The sequence below is a fragment of the Salvelinus fontinalis genome, unplaced genomic scaffold (genome assembly GCF_029448725.1).
Source record: "Salvelinus fontinalis isolate EN_2023a unplaced genomic scaffold, ASM2944872v1 scaffold_0004, whole genome shotgun sequence".
Lineage (NCBI taxonomy): Eukaryota > Metazoa > Chordata > Actinopteri > Salmoniformes > Salmonidae > Salvelinus > Salvelinus fontinalis.
The window spans coordinates 1,298,492-1,319,627 of NW_026600213.1; the positions used below are offsets into that span (position 1 = coordinate 1,298,492).

General features: G+C 41.4%; 2 protein-coding genes across 2 annotated transcripts in view; both read left to right on the forward strand.

Annotated features, from left to right (window-relative positions):
* Nucleotides 1–21,136, forward strand: part of LOC129841936 (NACHT, LRR and PYD domains-containing protein 12-like) — a 286,696-nt gene that overhangs the window by 57,373 nt on the left and 208,187 nt on the right.
* On the forward strand, nt 11,033–12,170 carry LOC129841955 (stonustoxin subunit beta-like; the record flags this gene model as incomplete). The annotated part of the gene is made up of 2 exons (XM_055910322.1): nt 11,033–11,216; nt 11,656–12,170. Coding segments are annotated over exons 1-2 (594 nt in total), but the record flags the coding sequence as incomplete, so codon positions are not given.

A 21,136-nucleotide genomic window follows, 5' to 3' on the forward strand; every position in this document is an offset into this window, starting at 1 on the left:
TATTGGTAATGGTGAGAGGTTAGCATGTTTTGTTGTAGTCTCTGTTATTGGTAATGGTGAGGGGTTAGCATGTTTTGTTGTAGTCTCTGTTATTGGTAATGGTGAGAGGTTAGCATGCTTTGTTGTAGCCTCTGTTATTGGTAATGGTGAGAGGTTAGTATGTTTTGTTGTAGCCTCTGTTATTGGTAATGGTGAGAGGTTAGCATGTTTAGTTGTAGTCTCTGTTATTGGTAATGGTGAGAGGTTAGCATGTTTTGTTGTAGCCTCTGTTATTGGTAATGGTGAGAGGTTAGCATGTTTTGTTGTAGTCTCTGTTATTGGTAATGGTGAGAGGTTAGTATGTTTTGTTGTAGTCTCTGTTATTGGTAAAGGTGAGAGGTTAGCATGTTTTGTTGTAGTCTCTGTTATTGGTAATGGTGAGGGGTTAGCATGTTTTGTTGTAGTCTCTGTTATTGGTAATGGTGAGAGGTTAGCATGTTTTGTTGTAGCCTCTGTTATTGGTAATGGTGAGAGGTTAGCATGTTTAGTTGTAGTCTCTGTTATTGGTAATGATGAGAGGTTAGCATGTTTTGTTGTAGCCTCTGTTATTGGTAATGGTGAGAGGTTAGCATGTTTTGTTGTAGTCTCTGTTATTGGTAATGGTGAGAGGTTAGTATGTTTTGTTGTAGTCTCTGTTATTGGTAAAGGTGAGAGGTTAGCATGTTTTGTTGTAGTCTCTGTTATTGGTAATGGTGAGGGGTTAGCATGTTTTGTTGTAGTCTCTGTTATTGGTAATGGTGAGAGGTTAGCATGTTTTGTTGTAGCCTCTGGTATTGGTAATGGTGAGAGGTTAGCATGTTTTGTTGTAGCCTCTGGTATTGGTAATGGTGAGAGGTTAGCATGTTTTGTTGTAGCCTCTGTTATTGGTAATGATGAGAGGTTAGCATGTTTTGTTGTAGCCTCTGTTATTGGTAATGGTGAGAGGTTAGCATGTTTTGTTGTAGCCTCTGTTATTGGTAATGGTGAGAGGTTAGCATGTTTTGTTTTAGTCTCTGTTATTGGTAATGGTGAGAGGTTAGCATGTTTTGTTGTAGCCTCTGTTATTGGTAATGGTGAGAGGTTAGCATGCTTTGTTGTAGCCTCTGTTATTGGTAATGGTGAGAGGTTAGCATGTTTTGTTGTAGCCTCTGTTATTGGTAATGGTGAGAGGTTAGTATGTTTTGTTGTAGCCTCTGTTATTGGTAATGGTGAGAGGTTAGCATGTTTAGTTGTAGTCTCTGTTATTGGTAATGATGAGAGGTTAGCATGTTTTGTTGTAGCCTCTGTTATTGGTAATGGTGAGAGGTTAGCATGTTTTGTTGTAGTCTCTGTTATTGGTAATGATGAGAGGTTAGCATGTTTTGTTGTAGCCTCTGTTATTGGTAATGGTGAGAGGTTAGCATGTTTTGTTGTAGTCTCTGTTATTGGTAATGGTGAGAGGTTAGTATGTTTTGTTGTAGTCTCTGTTATTGGTAAAGGTGAGAGGTTAGCATGTTTTGTTGTAGTCTCTGTTATTGGTAATGGTGAGGGGTTAGCATGTTTTGTTGTAGTCTCTGTTATTGGTAATGGTGAGAGGTTAGCATGTTTTGTTGTAGCCTCTGGTATTGGTAATGGTGAGAGGTTAGCATGTTTTGTTGTAGCCTCTGGTATTGGTAATGGTGAGAGGTTAGCATGTTTTGTTGTAGCCTCTGTTATTGGTAATGATGAGAGGTTAGCATGTTTTGTTGTAGCCTCTGTTATTGGTAATGGTGAGAGGTTAGCATGTTTTGTTGTAGCCTCTGTTATTGGTAATGGTGAGAGGTTAGTATGTTTTGTTTTAGTCTCTGTTATTGGTAATGGTGAGAGGTTAGCATGTTTTGTTGTAGCCTCTGTTATTGGTAATGGTGAGAGGTTAGCATGTTTTGTTGTAGCCTCTGTTATTGGTAATGGTGAGAGGTTAGCATGCTTTGTTGTAGCCTCTGTTATTGGTAATGGTGAGAGGTTAGCATGTTTTGTTGTAGCCTCTGTTATTGGTAATGGTGAGAGGTTAGTATGTTTTGTTGTAGCCTCTGTTATTGGTAATGGTGAGAGGTTAGCATGTTTAGTTGTAGTCTCTGTTATTGGTAATGATGAGAGGTTAGCATGTTTTGTTGTAGCCTCTGTTATTGGTAATGGTGAGAGGTTAGCATGTTTTGTTGTAGTCTCTGTTATTGGTAATGATGAGAGGTTAGCATGTTTTGTTGTAGCCTCTGTTATTGGTAATGGTGAGAGGTTAGCATGTTTTGTTGTAGTCTCTGTTATTGGTAATGGTGAGGGGTTAGCATGTTTTGTTGTAGTCTCTGTTATTGGTAATGGTGAGAGGTTAGCATGCTTTGTTGTAGCCTCTGTTATTGGTAATGGTGAGAGGTTAGTATGTTTTGTTGTAGCCTCTGTTATTGGTAATGGTGAGAGGTTAGCATGTTTAGTTGTAGTCTCTGTTATTGGTAATGGTGAGAGGTTAGCATGTTTTGTTGTAGCCTCTGTTATTGGTAATGGTGAGAGGTTAGCATGTTTTGTTGTAGTCTCTGTTATTGGTAATGGTGAGAGGTTAGTATGTTTTGTTGTAGTCTCTGTTATTGGTAAAGGTGAGAGGTTAGCATGTTTTGTTGTAGTCTCTGTTATTGGTAATGGTGAGGGGTTAGCATGTTTTGTTGTAGTCTCTGTTATTGGTAATGGTGAGAGGTTAGCATGTTTTGTTGTAGCCTCTGGTATTGGTAATGGTGAGAGGTTAGCATGTTTTGTTGTAGCCTCTGGTATTGGTAATGGTGAGAGGTTAGCATGTTTTGTTGTAGCCTCTGTTATTGGTAATGATGAGAGGTTAGCATGTTTTGTTGTAGCCTCTGTTATTGGTAATGGTGAGAGGTTAGCATGTTTTGTTGTAGCCTCTGTTATTGGTAATGGTGAGAGGTTAGCATGTTTTGTTTTAGTCTCTGTTATTGGTAATGGTGAGAGGTTAGTATGTTTTGTTGTAGTCTCTGTTATTGGTAATGGTGAGAGGTTAGCATGTTTTGTTGTATCCTCTGTTATTGGTAATGGTGAGAGGTTAGTATGTTTTGTTGTAGCCTCTGTTATTGGTAATGGTGAGAGGTTAGCATGTTTTGTTGTAGCCTCTGTTATTGGTAATGGTGAGAGGTTAGCATGTTTTGTTGTAGCCTCTGTTATTGGTAATGGTGAGAGGTTAGCATGCTTTGTTGTAGCCTCTGTTATTGGTAATGGTGAGAGGTTAGCATGTTTTGTTGTAGCCTCTGTTATTGGTAATGGTGAGAGGTTAGTATGTTTTGTTGTAGCCTCTGTTATTGGTAATGGTGAGAGGTTAGCATGTTTAGTTGTAGTCTCTGTTATTGGTAATGATGAGAGGTTAGCATGTTTTGTTGTAGCCTCTGTTATTGGTAATGGTGAGAGGTTAGCATGTTTTGTTGTAGTCTCTGTTATTGGTAATGGTGAGAGGTTAGCATGTTTTGTTGTAGCCTCTGTTATTGGTAATGGTGAGAGGTTAGCATGTTTTGTTTTAGTCTCTGTTATTGGTAATGGTGAGAGGTTAGTATGTTTTGTTGTAGTCTCTGTTATTGGTAATGGTGAGAGGTTAGCATGTTTTGTTGTATCCTCTGTTATTGGTAATGGTGAGAGGTTAGTATGTTTTGTTGTAGCCTCTGTTATTGGTAATGGTGAGAGGTTAGCATGTTTTGTTGTAGCCTCTGTTATTGGTAATGGTGAGAGGTTAGCATGTTTTGTTGTAGCCTCTGTTATTGGTAATGGTGAGAGGTTAGCATGCTTTGTTGTAGCCTCTGTTATTGGTAATGGTGAGAGGTTAGCATGTTTTGTTGTAGCCTCTGTTATTGGTAATGGTGAGAGGTTAGCATGCTTTGTTGTAGCCTCTGTTATTGGTAATGGTGAGAGGTTAGCATGTTTTGTTGTAGCCTCTGTTATTGGTAATGGTGAGAGGTTAGTATGTTTTGTTGTAGCCTCTGTTATTGGTAATGGTGAGAGGTTAGCATGTTTAGTTGTAGTCTCTGTTATTGGTAATGATGAGAGGTTAGCATGTTTTGTTGTAGCCTCTGTTATTGGTAATGGTGAGAGGTTAGCATGTTTTGTTGTAGTCTCTGTTATTGGTAATGGTGAGAGGTTAGCATGTTTTGTTGTAGCCTCTGTTATTGGTAATGGTGAGAGGTTAGCATGTTTTGTTTTAGTCTCTGTTATTGGTAATGGTGAGAGGTTAGTATGTTTTGTTGTAGTCTCTGTTATTGGTAATGGTGAGAGGTTAGCATGTTTTGTTGTATCCTCTGTTATTGGTAATGGTGAGAGGTTAGTATGTTTTGTTGTAGCCTCTGTTATTGGTAATGGTGAGAGGTTAGCATGTTTTGTTGTAGCCTCTGTTATTGGTAATGGTGAGAGGTTAGCATGTTTTGTTGTAGCCTCTGTTATTGGTAATGGTGAGAGGTTAGCATGCTTTGTTGTAGCCTCTGTTATTGGTAATGGTGAGAGGTTAGCATGTTTTGTTGTAGCCTCTGTTATTGGTAATGGTGAGAGGTTAGTATGTTTTGTTGTAGCCTCTGTTATTGGTAATGGTGAGAGGTTAGCATGTTTAGTTGTAGTCTCTGTTATTGGTAATGATGAGAGGTTAGCATGTTTTGTTGTAGCCTCTGTTATTGGTAATGGTGAGAGGTTAGCATGTTTTGTTGTAGTCTCTGTTATTGGTAATGATGAGAGGTTAGCATGTTTTGTTGTAGCCTCTGTTATTGGTAATGGTGAGAGGTTAGCATGTTTTGTTGTAGTCTCTGTTATTGGTAATGGTGAGAGGTTAGTATGTTTTGTTGTAGTGTCTGTTATTGATAATGGTGAGAGGTTAGCATGTTTTGTTGTAGCCTCTGTTATTGGTAATGGTGAGAGGTTAGCATGCTTTGTTGTAGCCTCTGTTATTGGTAATGGTGAGAGGTTAGCATGTTTTGTTGTAGCCTCTGTTATTGGTAATGGTGAGAGGTTAGTATGTTTTGTTGTAGCCTCTGTTATTGGTAATGGTGAGAGGTTAGCATGTTTAGTTGTAGTCTCTGTTATTGGTAATGATGAGAGGTTAGCATGTTTTGTTGTAGCCTCTGTTATTGGTAATGGTGAGAGGTTAGCATGTTTTGTTGTAGTCTCTGTTATTGGTAATGGTGAGAGGTTAGTATGTTTTGTTGTAGTCTCTGTTATTGGTAAAGGTGAGAGGTTAGCATGTTTTGTTGTAGTCTCTGTTATTGGTAATGGTGAGGGGTTAGCATGTTTTGTTGTAGTCTCTGTTATTGGTAATGGTGAGAGGTTAGCATGTTTTGTTGTAGCCTCTGGTATTGGTAATGGTGAGAGGTTAGCATGTTTTGTTGTAGCCTCTGGTATTGGTAATGGTGAGAGGTTAGCATGTTTTGTTGTAGCCTCTGTTATTGGTAATGATGAGAGGTTAGCATGTTTTGTTGTAGCCTCTGTTATTGGTAATGGTGAGAGGTTAGCATGTTTTGTTGTAGCCTCTGTTATTGGTAATGGTGAGAGGTTAGCATGTTTTGTTTTAGTCTCTGTTATTGGTAATGGTGAGAGGTTAGCATGTTTTGTTGTAGCCTCTGTTATTGGTAATGGTGAGAGGTTAGCATGCTTTGTTGTAGCCTCTGTTATTGGTAATGGTGAGAGGTTAGCATGTTTTGTTGTAGCCTCTGTTATTGGTAATGGTGAGAGGTTAGTATGTTTTGTTGTAGCCTCTGTTATTGGTAATGGTGAGAGGTTAGCATGTTTAGTTGTAGTCTCTGTTATTGGTAATGATGAGAGGTTAGCATGTTTTGTTGTAGCCTCTGTTATTGGTAATGGTGAGAGGTTAGCATGTTTTGTTGTAGTCTCTGTTATTGGTAATGATGAGAGGTTAGCATGTTTTGTTGTAGCCTCTGTTATTGGTAATGGTGAGAGGTTAGCATGTTTTGTTGTAGTCTCTGTTATTGGTAATGGTGAGAGGTTAGTATGTTTTGTTGTAGTCTCTGTTATTGGTAAAGGTGAGAGGTTAGCATGTTTTGTTGTAGTCTCTGTTATTGGTAATGGTGAGGGGTTAGCATGTTTTGTTGTAGTCTCTGTTATTGGTAATGGTGAGAGGTTAGCATGTTTTGTTGTAGCCTCTGGTATTGGTAATGGTGAGAGGTTAGCATGTTTTGTTGTAGCCTCTGGTATTGGTAATGGTGAGAGGTTAGCATGTTTTGTTGTAGCCTCTGTTATTGGTAATGATGAGAGGTTAGCATGTTTTGTTGTAGCCTCTGTTATTGGTAATGGTGAGAGGTTAGCATGTTTTGTTGTAGCCTCTGTTATTGGTAATGGTGAGAGGTTAGTATGTTTTGTTTTAGTCTCTGTTATTGGTAATGGTGAGAGGTTAGCATGTTTTGTTGTAGCCTCTGTTATTGGTAATGGTGAGAGGTTAGCATGTTTTGTTGTAGCCTCTGTTATTGGTAATGGTGAGAGGTTAGCATGCTTTGTTGTAGCCTCTGTTATTGGTAATGGTGAGAGGTTAGCATGTTTTGTTGTAGCCTCTGTTATTGGTAATGGTGAGAGGTTAGTATGTTTTGTTGTAGCCTCTGTTATTGGTAATGGTGAGAGGTTAGCATGTTTAGTTGTAGTCTCTGTTATTGGTAATGATGAGAGGTTAGCATGTTTTGTTGTAGCCTCTGTTATTGGTAATGGTGAGAGGTTAGCATGTTTTGTTGTAGTCTCTGTTATTGGTAATGATGAGAGGTTAGCATGTTTTGTTGTAGCCTCTGTTATTGGTAATGGTGAGAGGTTAGCATGTTTTGTTGTAGTCTCTGTTATTGGTAATGGTGAGGGGTTAGCATGTTTTGTTGTAGTCTCTGTTATTGGTAATGGTGAGAGGTTAGCATGCTTTGTTGTAGCCTCTGTTATTGGTAATGGTGAGAGGTTAGTATGTTTTGTTGTAGCCTCTGTTATTGGTAATGGTGAGAGGTTAGCATGTTTAGTTGTAGTCTCTGTTATTGGTAATGGTGAGAGGTTAGCATGTTTTGTTGTAGCCTCTGTTATTGGTAATGGTGAGAGGTTAGCATGTTTTGTTGTAGTCTCTGTTATTGGTAATGGTGAGAGGTTAGTATGTTTTGTTGTAGTCTCTGTTATTGGTAAAGGTGAGAGGTTAGCATGTTTTGTTGTAGTCTCTGTTATTGGTAATGGTGAGGGGTTAGCATGTTTTGTTGTAGTCTCTGTTATTGGTAATGGTGAGAGGTTAGCATGTTTTGTTGTAGCCTCTGGTATTGGTAATGGTGAGAGGTTAGCATGTTTTGTTGTAGCCTCTGGTATTGGTAATGGTGAGAGGTTAGCATGTTTTGTTGTAGCCTCTGTTATTGGTAATGATGAGAGGTTAGCATGTTTTGTTGTAGCCTCTGTTATTGGTAATGGTGAGAGGTTAGCATGTTTTGTTGTAGCCTCTGTTATTGGTAATGGTGAGAGGTTAGCATGTTTTGTTTTAGTCTCTGTTATTGGTAATGGTGAGAGGTTAGTATGTTTTGTTGTAGTCTCTGTTATTGGTAATGGTGAGAGGTTAGCATGTTTTGTTGTATCCTCTGTTATTGGTAATGGTGAGAGGTTAGTATGTTTTGTTGTAGCCTCTGTTATTGGTAATGGTGAGAGGTTAGCATGTTTTGTTGTAGCCTCTGTTATTGGTAATGGTGAGAGGTTAGCATGTTTTGTTGTAGCCTCTGTTATTGGTAATGGTGAGAGGTTAGCATGCTTTGTTGTAGCCTCTGTTATTGGTAATGGTGAGAGGTTAGCATGTTTTGTTGTAGCCTCTGTTATTGGTAATGGTGAGAGGTTAGTATGTTTTGTTGTAGCCTCTGTTATTGGTAATGGTGAGAGGTTAGCATGTTTAGTTGTAGTCTCTGTTATTGGTAATGATGAGAGGTTAGCATGTTTTGTTGTAGCCTCTGTTATTGGTAATGGTGAGAGGTTAGCATGTTTTGTTGTAGTCTCTGTTATTGGTAATGATGAGAGGTTAGCATGTTTTGTTGTAGCCTCTGTTATTGGTAATGGTGAGAGGTTAGCATGTTTTGTTGTAGTCTCTGTTATTGGTAATGGTGAGAGGTTAGTATGTTTTGTTGTAGTGTCTGTTATTGATAATGGTGAGAGGTTAGCATGTTTTGTTGTAGCCTCTGTTATTGGTAATGGTGAGAGGTTAGCATGCTTTGTTGTAGCCTCTGTTATTGGTAATGGTGAGAGGTTAGCATGTTTTGTTGTAGCCTCTGTTATTGGTAATGGTGAGAGGTTAGTATGTTTTGTTGTAGCCTCTGTTATTGGTAATGGTGAGAGGTTAGCATGTTTAGTTGTAGTCTCTGTTATTGGTAATGATGAGAGGTTAGCATGTTTTGTTGTAGCCTCTGTTATTGGTAATGGTGAGAGGTTAGCATGTTTTGTTGTAGTCTCTGTTATTGGTAATGGTGAGAGGTTAGTATGTTTTGTTGTAGTCTCTGTTATTGGTAAAGGTGAGAGGTTAGCATGTTTTGTTGTAGTCTCTGTTATTGGTAATGGTGAGGGGTTAGCATGTTTTGTTGTAGTCTCTGTTATTGGTAATGGTGAGAGGTTAGCATGTTTTGTTGTAGCCTCTGGTATTGGTAATGGTGAGAGGTTAGCATGTTTTGTTGTAGCCTCTGGTATTGGTAATGGTGAGAGGTTAGCATGTTTTGTTGTAGCCTCTGTTATTGGTAATGATGAGAGGTTAGCATGTTTTGTTGTAGCCTCTGTTATTGGTAATGGTGAGAGGTTAGCATGTTTTGTTGTAGCCTCTGTTATTGGTAATGGTGAGAGGTTAGCATGTTTTGTTTTAGTCTCTGTTATTGGTAATGGTGAGAGGTTAGCATGTTTTGTTGTAGCCTCTGTTATTGGTAATGGTGAGAGGTTAGCATGCTTTGTTGTAGCCTCTGTTATTGGTAATGGTGAGAGGTTAGCATGTTTTGTTGTAGCCTCTGTTATTGGTAATGGTGAGAGGTTAGTATGTTTTGTTGTAGCCTCTGTTATTGGTAATGGTGAGAGGTTAGCATGTTTAGTTGTAGTCTCTGTTATTGGTAATGATGAGAGGTTAGCATGTTTTGTTGTAGCCTCTGTTATTGGTAATGGTGAGAGGTTAGCATGTTTTGTTGTAGTCTCTGTTATTGGTAATGGTGAGAGGTTAGCATGTTTTGTTGTAGTCTCTGTTATTGGTAATGGTGAGAGGTTAGTATGTTGTGTTGTAGCCTCTGTTATTGGTAATGGAGAGAGGTTAGCATGTTTTGTTGTAGTCTCTGTTATTGGTAATGGTGAGAGGTTAGCATGTTTTGTTGTAGTCTCTGTTATTGGTAATGGTGAGAGGTTAGCATGTTTTGTTGTAGCCTCTGTTATTGGTAATGGTGAGAGGTTAGCATGTTTTGTTGTAGTCTCTGTTATTGGTAATGGTGAGAGGTTAGCATGTTTTGTTGTAGCCTCTGTTATTAGTAATGGTGAGAGGTTAGTATGTTTTGTTGTAGTCTCTGTTATTGGTAATGGTGAGAGGTTAGCATGTTTTGTTGTAGTCTCTGGTATTGGTAATGGTGAGAGGTTAGCATGTTTTGTTGTAATCTCTGTTATTGGTAATGGTGAGAGGTTAGCATGTGTTGTTGTAGTCTCTGTTATTGGTAATGGTGAGAGGTTAGCATGTTTTGTTGTAGCCTCTAACTTTCTCACTCATTATTATTTATGATTCATTCATGATTTGTATTAATCATGGCATCATCAGGATTAATTTAGTAGTGTTTAGAAACATGGTATCTACTCACTTAGACAGAAAATGAATTGACAACAAACAAAATTGCTCAGTCATCATCCACCATTCAGTTAGTAATGGCCAAAACACAACCAAAACAAACTACACGTGCAATCAACAAGTTTACAACTAATACTCAACTAATACTCAACTTTTTCGGACCACATTTTTTTTTATGTATTAAAATATCAAAGGTGACATTATATACTGTCACCTCATATGAAACATTTGATCTGAAATCCAAATCTGATACCTCACTGTCATTATAGATATGGTGTGGACTGTTTACTCAATACAATCTAAATCTGATACCTCACTGTCATTATAGATATGGTGTGGACTGTATACTCAATACAATCTAAATCTGATACCTCACTGTCTGTCTTTTGACTGATACTGCTTTTTAAACTGGTCTGGTCAGTCTACTCAAATATTTGTACTATACATTTTTCTCTCTACAAGCAATATTTTGATAATTTGTCATTTCTAATGATGATACATTAATTTATGAATAGATATGGCAGGTTTCAGGACACTGATGTATCTGAATATGTGGAAAAAATATACTGCCATTATTTTCACCACCAAAGAATAGCAGTGTGATTTTAATATGATTGGACTCTTTGCAGGCTGTCAGGCTGTCTAGTCACAGAGGAAGGCTGTGCTTCTCTGGTCTCAGCTCTGAGGTCAAACCCCTCACACCTGAGAGAGCTGGATCTGAGTTACAATCACCCAGGAGACTCAGGAGTCAGACTGCTCTCTGCTGGACTGGAGGATCCACACTGCAGACTGAAGAAACTCAAGTATGTAGAGGGTTTATGTCAATGTTCATATCAGACATGTTTGACTTATCAGGCCAGTTAAGACAAACATTCTTACCACCACTTGGACAAAGTTATATGCTGACTGTGTGTGTGTGTTTGTGTGGGTGTGTGGCTCAATGACACACACACACACACACACACACACACACACACACACACACACACACACACACACTGGACACCCACGCCTACACACACACACACACACACACATTAGAAACACACACACAGGACACACACACACACACACACCCTGGACACACACACATTCACACACACTAGACACCCACACACACTGGACACACACTCTGAACACACACACACACTGGACACACACGCACACACTAGACACACACACAGAAAAACATTCTTACCAATGCTTGCTAACCGTGTGTTTGTGTGTGTGTGTGTGTGTGTGTGTGTGTGTGTGTGTGTGTGTGTGTGTGTGTGTGTGTGTGTGTGTGTGTGTGTGTGTGTGTGTGTGTGAGTTCAGGTGTATCCCTCAATGACTGTCTGTTCTTCTGCTTACCGCTACAGTGTGGAACATGGTGGAGAGAACAGAATGAAACCTGGGATTAGAAAATGTGAGTGTTGACTGCTGTGAAGAATATGACTAAGAATAAGTCTTAATTCAAGTTAAGTCAAAGTCAAAGACCACCATCATTACTTACTTGGTCATATTAAATATCAGCTGTAGTTCTACAGAAGCAGAAATCAGGGACACCAAAGTTTACAAAGAGTTGCTTTGACAATGTGTGTGTGTGTGTGTGTGTCTGTGTGTGTGTGTGTGTGTGTGTGTGTGTGTGTGTGTGTGTGTGTGTGTGTGTGTGTGATTAATGGGAATAAGTGTGTTTTATATTACCATACAGTATAACATATGATCATTCAACAAGTCTCAAGTTACCTTCACTTCTCCTTTTGACTCCTAGAAACATCTACATTAAATGAATTAGTGAAAAGTGAGTTAACATTCTAATGTGAATGATGATGATTTCTAATATTGTGTCTGGTTTCATCCATCAGATGTCTGTGATCTCACACTGGACCCAAACACAGTAAACAGACGCCTCTCTCTGTCTGAGGAGAACAGAAAGGTGACATGGAGGAGAGAGGAGCAGCCGTATCCTGATCACCCAGAGAGATTTGAGGTCTGTAGACAGGTGCTGTGTAGAGAGGGTCTGACTGGGCGCTGTTACTGGGAGGCAGAGTGGAGTGGGGGGGCTGATATTGGAGTGACATATAAAGGAATCAGCAGGAGAGGAAGAGGTCTTGACTGTTGTCTTGGATACAATGACAAGTCCTGGAGTCTGGACTGCTCTGACAACAGTTACACTGCCTGTCACAATAATAATCACACTACCATAGACGTCCCCTCCTCCAGCTGCCACAGAGTAGGAGTGTATCTGGACTGGCCAGCCGGCACCCTGTCCTTCTATAGAGCCTCCTCTGACACACTGACCCACCTGATCACATTCACCTCCACATTCACTGAGCCCCTCTATCCAGGGTTTAGGGTTTGGAATGACTCCTCAGTCTTAATAACACACTGGACAGACACACACACACACACACACACACACACAAACACGCACACTGGACAGACACACACACTTGACACATACACACACTGGACACATACACACACACACACTGGACACACACACGCACAATGGACACAGACACACTGGACACAAACACGCACACTGGACAGACACACACACTTGACACATACACACACACACACTGGACACATACACACACACACACTGGACACACACACGCACAATGGACACAGACACACTGGACACACACACACACTGGACACATACACACACACACACTGGACACATACACACACTGGACACACACTGGGCACACACACACTGGACACACACACACACTTGACACATACACACACACACACACTGGACACACACACACACTTGACACATACACACACACACACACACTGGACACACACACACACACACACACACACTGGACACACACACACACTGGACACACACACACACTTGACACACACACACACTGGACACACACACACTGGACACACACACAGACACACTGGACACACACACACACACACACACACACTGGACACATACACACACACACACACACACTGGACCCACACACAGACACACTGGACACACACAGACACACAGACACGCTGGACACACACACACACACACTGGACTCACACTGGACACACTATACACACACACTGGACAGATACACACACATTCGTGTCTTCCTATAATTGTGACAATAACACCGTTAAAATACCAATGTGATCATTTGTTGTCTTTTATGTTGAATAACAAATTGTATAATTATATATGGACATACGCTCCATAGTTGTACAAGTATACAAGGATATATTGTACTTTTCATAATAAAACATACTTGAAACAAGAAAAGCCTGTTAATTGTGAAAACAGTTTGGTTATTGATGTTACGTTTCCTCTGTCAGGTTGACGTTAACCTGCGACTGGTTGAAACATGAAACTAATATCAAATGAAATACAAAACAATTAAATATGTGAAATTGAATTAAACAAATTATACAACAGTGTTGTGATGCAGGGTTACTATAGCAACAGAGTTCACTCTCTCTCTGCTGTCTCTGTTCTCTGCTCTCTCTCCCTCTTCTCTCTGCTCTCTCTTGCTGTCTGCTCTCGCTGCTCTGCTGTTCTCTCTTTTCTCTGCTCCCTCTCGATCTCTGCTCTCTCGCTTTCTGCTCTCTCTTTCTCTCTGCTCTCTCTCTCTCTGTTCTCTGCTGTTCTCTCTTTTCTCTGCTCTCTCTTTTCTCTGCTCTCTCTCTGCCATCTCTTCTCTCTGCTCTCTCTCTCTGCTCTATCCCTCCCTGCTTTCTCTTCTCTCTCAGCCTGCTCTCTCTCTGCTCTCTCTTTTCTCTGCTCTCTCTCTGCCATCTCTTCTCTCTGCTCTATCTCTCACTCTCTGCTCTCTCTCTGCTCTATCCCTCCCTGCTCTCTCTCACTCTCTGCTCTCTCTTCTCTCTCTGCCTGCTCTCTGCTCTCTCTCTGCTCTCTCTGCTCTGCTGTTTTCTCTGCTCTCTCAATCTCTCTTTAATTTCTCAGCCTGCTCTCTGTTCTCTCTCGCTCTCTCTGCTCTCTCTGCTCTCTCTGCTCTCTCTGCCCTCTCTCTTCTCTCTGCTATCCCTTTCTGCTCTCGCTCTCTGCTCTCTCTCAGCCTGCTCTCTCTCTTTTCTCTGCTCTCTGCTCTGCTGTTCTCTATTTTCTCTGCTCTCTATTCCTCTCTCTGCTCTCCCTGCTCTCTGCTCTGTCAGCACTCTCTGCTCTCTGTTCTCTCTCTGCTCTCTCTCCCTCTCTTCTCTCTCCCTCTGCTCTCTCTGTTCTCTGCTCTCTCTCTCTCACTGTTCTCAAATCTTCCTGCTCTCTCTCTGCTCTCTCTCTGCTCTCTTCCTCTCTCTCTCTGCTCTCTCAGCCTGCTTTCTGCTCTCTCTCTCTACTCTCTCTGCTCTCTCTCTCTGCGCTCTCTCTCTCTCTGTTCTCTCTACCTCTCTGCTCCCTCTCTGCCCTCTGCTCTCTCTGCTTTTTCTCATCTCTCTCTCTCTCTGCTCTCTCCCTACTCTCTCTATCTTTCTGCTCTCTGCTCTCTCCCTCTGCTCTCTCTGTTCTCTGCTCTCTCTCTCTGTTCTCAAATCTTCCTGCTCTCTCTCTGCTCACTTCCTCTCTCGCTCTGCTCTCTCAGCCTGCTCTCTGCTCTCTCCCTACTCTCTCTCTTTCTGCTCTCTGCTCTCTCTGCCCTCTCTGCTCTCTGCCCTCTCTGCTCTCTCTCCCTCTCTGCTCTCTCTGTTCTCTGCTCTGCTGCTCTTTCTCTTTTCTCTGCTCTCGTTCTCTGCCCTCTGCTCTCTCACTCACTCTGCTCTCTCTCTGCTCACTCTGCTCTCTTTCTCTGCTCTCTCAGCCTGCTTTCTGCTCTCTCTCTCTCTACTCTCTTTTTGCTCTCTCTCTCTGCTCTCTCTGTTCTCTCTCCCTCTGCTCTCTCTGCCCTCTCTCTTCTCTCTCTCTCTCTGCGCTCTCTCTGCCCTCTCTGCTCTCTCTCTCTGTTCTCTCTCCCCCTCTGCTCTCTCTTTCTCTGCTCTATCAGCCTGCTTTCTGCTCTCTGCGCTACCTCTCTCTGCTCTCTCTGTTCTCTCTCTGCTCTCTGCCCTCTCTCCTCTCTCTCTTTCTGCTCTCTGCTCTCTCTCCCTCTCTGCTCTCTCTCCCTCTGCGCTCTCTGCTCTCTCTCTCTTTCTGCTCTCGTTCTCTGCTCTCTCTCTCTGCCCTCTCTGCCCTCTGCTCTCTTCTCTCTCCCCCTGCTCTCTCTCCCTCTCTTCTCTCTCACGCTGCTCTCTCTCTGTTCTCAAATCTTCCTGCTCTCTCTCTGCTCTCTCTCTCTGCTCTCTCCCTCTCTCACACTGCTCTCTCAGCCTGTTCTCTGTTCTCTGATCACCCTCTCCCTACTCTCTCTCTCTTTCTACTCTCTGCTCTCTCTCTGCTCTGCTGCTCTTTCTCTTTTCTCTGCTCTTCTGCTCTCTCTCTCTGATCTCGTTCTCTGCTCTCTCTCTCTGCCCTCTCTGCTCTCTCACTCCCTCTGCTTTCTGTTCTCTGCTCTCTTCCTCTGCTCTCGCTCTTCTCTCTGTTCTCTGCTCTCTCTCTGCTCTCTCGCTCTCTTCTCTCTCTGCTGCTCTCTCTCTTTTCTCTGCTCTCTCTGATCTCTCTTTCTGTTCTCTGCTCTCTCAGCCTGCTCTCCGGTCTCTCCCTCTCTCTCTAATGCTCTCTGCTCTCTCGTCTCTAATGCTCTCTGCTCTCTCAGCCTGCTCTCTTCTCTCTGCTCTCTCAGCCTACTCTCTGCTCTCTCGCTCTGCACTCTCGCTCTGCTCTCTCTACTCTCTCAGCCTGCTCTCTCTCTGCTCTCACCCTCTCTCTCTCTCTGCTCTCTCTCTTTTCTCTGCTCTCTGCTCTCTTTTCCCTGCTCTCTCTCTCTCTGCTCTGCTCTCTTCTCTCTCTCTCTGTTCTCTGCTCTCTCTGCTCTCTTCTCTCTCTGCTCTCTCTCTCTGCTCTCTCACACTCTCTCTCTCTGCTCTCTCTCGCTTTTTATCTTAACAGGGGTGCAGTTTGGACAATCACCAGTTGATGTCAGTGTTAAACCAGAAGTGATGAAAACAACATCACTGCAGAGAGAGAGAGAGTCTAATATACTGATATACAGTGCATTCAGAAAGTATTCAGACCCCTTGACTTTTTACACATTTTGTCACGTTACAGCCTTATTCTAAAATGGATTACATTGTTTTTTTCCCCTCAAATCTACACACAATAACCCATAATTACAAAGCAAAAACTGTTTATTTTATGTGTGCAAATTTGTATAAAAAAAATAATTAGATATCACATTTACATAAGTATTCAGACCCTTTACTCAGTACTTTGTTGAAGCACCTTTGGCAGTGATTACAGCCTTGAGTCTTCTTGGGTATGACGCTACAAGCTTGACACACCTGTATTTGGGGAGTTTCTCCCATTCTTCTCTGCAGATCCTCTCAAACTCTGTCAGGTTGGATGGGGAGCTTTGCTGTACAGCTTTTTTCAGGTGTCTCCAGAGATGTTCGATCGGGTTCAAGTCCGGGCTTAGGATCATTGTCCTGTTGTCCAGTCTGTGTATACTATACTGGGAAGGTAGAGAGTCAGAACTGATAGAGGATCTGGAGCCCTGAGGGAAAGAGAGAGAGGGAGGGTAGAGAGTCAGAACAGAGGGAAAGAGAGAGAGAGGGAGGGTAGAGAGTCAGAACAGAGGGAAAGAGAGAGGGGAGAGAGTCAGAACAGAGGGAAAGAGAGAAGGAGGGTAGAGTCAGAACAGAGGGAAAGAGAGAGAGAGGGAGGGTAGAGAGTCAGAACAGAGGGAAAGAGAGAGAGAGGGAGGGTAGAGTTAGAACAGAGTGAAAGAGAGAGAGAGAGGGAGGGGAGAGAGTCCGAACAGAGGGAAAAAGAGAGAGGGAAGGGAGAGAGTCAGAACAGAGGGAAAGAGAGAGAGGGAAGGGAGAGAGTCAGAACAGAGGGAAAGAGGGAGGGGAGAGAGTCAGAACAGAGGGGACGAGAGAGAGGGAGGGGAGAGAGTCCGAACAGAGGGAAAAAGAGAGAGGGAAGGGAGAGTCAGAACAGAGGGAAAGAGAGAGAGATGGAGGGTAGAGGGTCAGAACAGAGGGAAAGAGAGAGAGAGGGAGGAGAGAGAGTCAGAACAGAGGGAAAGAGAGAGGGAGGGTAGAGAGTCAGAACAGAGGTAAGAGAGAGGGAGGGTAGAGAGTCAGAACAGAGGGAAAGAGAGAGAGAGGGAGGGTAGAAAGTCTGAACTGCTTCAAGGTCAGAACTTGGTCAGGATGTTTCTCTGAATCACAGAACACTAAAGTTGGTCATGATGTTTATCTGAAACACAGAACACTAAAGTTGGTCATGATGTTTCTCTAAAACACAGAACACTAAAGTTGGTCATGATGTTTCTCTGAAACACAGAACACTAAAGTTGGTCATGATGTTTCTCTAAAACACAGAACACTAAAGTTGGTCATGATGTTTCTCTGAAACACAGAACACTAAAGTTGGTCAGGATGTTTCTCTAAAACACAGAAGACTAAAGTTGGTCAAGATGTTTCTCTGAAACACAGAACACTAAAGTTGGTCATGATGTTTCTCTAAAACAGTAAAGACTAACGTTGGTCATGATGTTTCTCTAAAACAGTAAAGACTAAAGTTGGTCATGATGTTTCTCTAAAACACAGAACACTAAAGTTGGTCATGATGTTTCTCTAAAACAGTAAAGTCTAAAGTTGGTCATGATGTTTCTCTAAAACACAGAACGCCAAAGTTGGTCATGATGTTTCTCTAAAACAGTAAAGACTAAAGTTGGTCATGATGTTTCTCTAAAACAGTAAAGACTAAAGTTGGTCATGATGTTTCTCTAAAACAGTAAAGACTAAAGTTGGTCATGATGTTTCTCTAAAACACAGAACACTAAAGTTGGTCATGATGTTTCTCTAAAACACAGAACACTAAAGTTGGTCATGATGTTTCTCTGAAACACAGAACACTAAAGTTGGTCATGATGTTTCTCTAAAACACAGAAGACTAAAGTTGGTCATGATGTTTCTCTAAAACAGTAAAGACTAAAGTTGGTCATGATGTTTCTCTAAAACACAGAACACTAAAGTTGGTCATGATGTTTCTCTAAAACAATAAAGACTAAAATTGGTCATGATGTTTCTCTGAAACAGTAAAGACTAAAGTTGGTCATGATGTTTCTCTAAAACAGTAAAGACTAAAGTTGGTCATGATGTTCCTCTAAAACACAGAACACTAAAGTTGGTCATGATGTTTCTCTAAAACAGTAAAGACTAAAGTTGGTCATGATGTTTCTCTAAAACACAGAACACCAAAGTTGGTCATGATGTTTCTCTAAAACAGTAAAGACTAAAGTTGGTCATGATGTTTCTCTAAAACAGTAAAGACTAAAGTTGGTCATGATGTTTCTCTGAAACAGTAAAGACTAAAGTTGGTCATGATGTTTCTCTAAAACAGTAAAGACTAAAGTTGGTCATGATGTTTCTCTAAAACAGTAAAGACTAAAGTTGGTCATGATGTTTCTCTGAAACAGTAAAGACTAAAGTTGGTCATGATGTTTCTCTAAAACACAGAACACTAAAGTTGGTCATGATGTGTCTCTAAAACACAGAACACTAAAGTTGGTCATGATGTTTCTCTAAAACACAGAACACTAAAGTTGGTCATGATGTTTCTCTAAAACACAGAACACTAAAGTTGGTCATGATGTTTCTCTAAAACACAGAACACTAAAGCTGGTCATGATGTTTCTCTAAAACAGTAAAGACTAAAGTTGGTCATGATGTTTCTCTAAAACAGTAAAGACTAAAGTTGGTCATGATGTTTCTCTAAAACAGTAAAGACTAAAGTTGGTCATGATGTTTCTCTAAAACACAGAACACTAAAGTTGGTCATAAGCAGAGGTCTAGCAGAGCCAACGTGCAGTTGTATATTTCAACAAGCTGTTCCTGTGTCACATACCGAATAGCCGATACCATGAATGTCCTTTACAAGAAAAGACTCAGCTACATAGATGCTGCCAAGATGAAGATGTTGGACCATATTGCAGATGTTCTCTTTGCACAAAGGATGCTAAACAATGGAGAGTTGGACAGTATCCAGTCTATAGGAGGTACTCATGACAAGGCCCGGGCCCTGATTGACACTGCCAGAAGTAAGGGAGGTATTACTAGTAATAGCTTGATGGCAACATGGGACAATTACCCTGAATCATCCTCAGTAGGTAATGGTAATGTTATGTCACCTAAGAAAATAGTCTCCATTTTTTGGGACAATATAACCCGTGATGATATTGAGAAGATGAAGTTTGTTATGAGCGAGATAGAGATCACGCATCGACACCGCATCAGTGCTCTGGACCTGCAATATGTGACAGATAGAACCGGGTTAGCAGATGTTATGGCATTGCATTACGGAGCTGCAGCACGGGCAGGGTTGAACACCCTGCTCAAGAAATCGGTCGCAATGACCTGGTGAAGCGAGTCAAAGACAGTGACTGGTCAACTGGTCAATAAACCCCAGTGACAACAATGTATACTGTGCATGTCTCTACACACACACACACACACACACACACACACACACACACACACACACACACACACACACGTACACGAACTGGCTAAGTAGAGTACAACTTTCATTATAATGAAGTACAGCCTTTTTGTAATTACACTTTGTACCAGTAACAACATCCAAATATTTTACCTGCCAACAAATAAATGATGTTATTCCTGGTTGTTTCAGTTACTCAGTGGCAGTAGTAGGATTATGGTGTTATTCCTGGATGTTTCAGTTACTCAGTGGCAGTAGTAGGATTATGGTGTTATTCCTGGTTGTTTCAGTGACTCAGTGGCAGTAGTAGGATTATGGTGTTATTCCTGGATGTTTCATTTACTCAGTGGCAGTAGTGGGATTATGGTGTTATTCCTGGTTGTTTCAGTTACTCAGTGGCAGTAGTAGGATTATGGTGTTATTCCTGGTTGTTCCAGTTACTCAGTGGCAGTAGTAGGATTATGGTGTTATTCCTGGTTGTTTCAGTTACTCAGTGGCAGTAGTAGGATTATGGTGTTATTCCTGGTTGTTTCAGTTACTCAGTGGCAGTAGTAGGATTATGGTGTTATTCCTGGTTGTTTCAGTTACTCAGTGGCAGTAGTAGGATTATGGTGTTATTCCTGGTTGTTTCAGTTACTCAGTGGCAGTAGTAGGATTATGGTGTTATTCCTGGTTGTTCCAGTTACTCAGTGACAGTAGTAGGATTATGGTGTTATTCCTGGTTGTTTCAGTTACTCAGTGGCAGTAGTAGGATTATGGTGTTATTCCTGGATGTTTCAGTTACTCAGTGACAGTAGTAGGATTATGGTGTTATTCCTGGTTGTTTCAGTTACTCAGTGGCAGTAGTAGGATTATGGTGTTATTCCTGGATGTTTCAGTGACTCAGTGGCAGTAGTAGGATTATGGTGTTATTCCTGGTTGTTTCAGTTACTCAGTGGCAGTAGTAGGATTATGGTGTTATTCCTGGATGTTTCAGTTACTCAGTGGCAGTAGTAGGATTATGGTGTTATTCCTGGTTGTTTCAGTTACTCAGTGGCAGTAGTAGGATTATGGTGTTATTCCTGGTTGTTTCAGTTACTCAGTGGCAGTAGTAGGATTATGGTGTTATTCCTGGTTGTTTCAGTGACTCAGTGGCAGTAGTAGGATTATGGTGTTATTCCTGGTTGTTTCAGTGACTCAGTGGCAGTAGTAGGATTATGGTGTTATTCCTGGTTGTTTCAGTGACTCAGTGGCAGTAGTAGGATTATGGTGTTATTCCTGGTTGTTTCAGTTACTCAGTGGCAGTAGTAGGATTATGGTGTTATTCCTGGTTGTTTCAGTTACTCAGTGGCAGTAGTAGGATTATGGTGTTATTCCTGGTTGTTTCAGTTACTCAGTGGCCTGGATTATGGTGTTATTCCTGGTTGTTTCAGTTACTCAGTGGCAGTAGTAGGATTATGGTGTTATTCCTGGTTGTTTCAGTTACTCAGTGGCAGTAGTAGGATTATGGTGTTATTCCTGGTTGTTTCAGTTACTCAGTGGCAGTAGTAGGATTATGGTGTTATTCCTGGTTGTTTCAGTTACTCAGTGGCAGTAGTAGGATTATGGTGTTATTCCTGGATGTTTCAGTTACTCAGTGGCAGTAGTAGGATTATGGTGTTATTCCTGGTTGTTTCAGTTACTCAGTGGCAGTAGTAGGATTATGGTGTTATTCCTGGTTGTTTCAGTTACTCAGTGGCAGTAGTAGGATTATGGTGTTATTCCTGGTTGTTTCAGTTACTCAGTGGCATGGATTATGGCGTAATTAC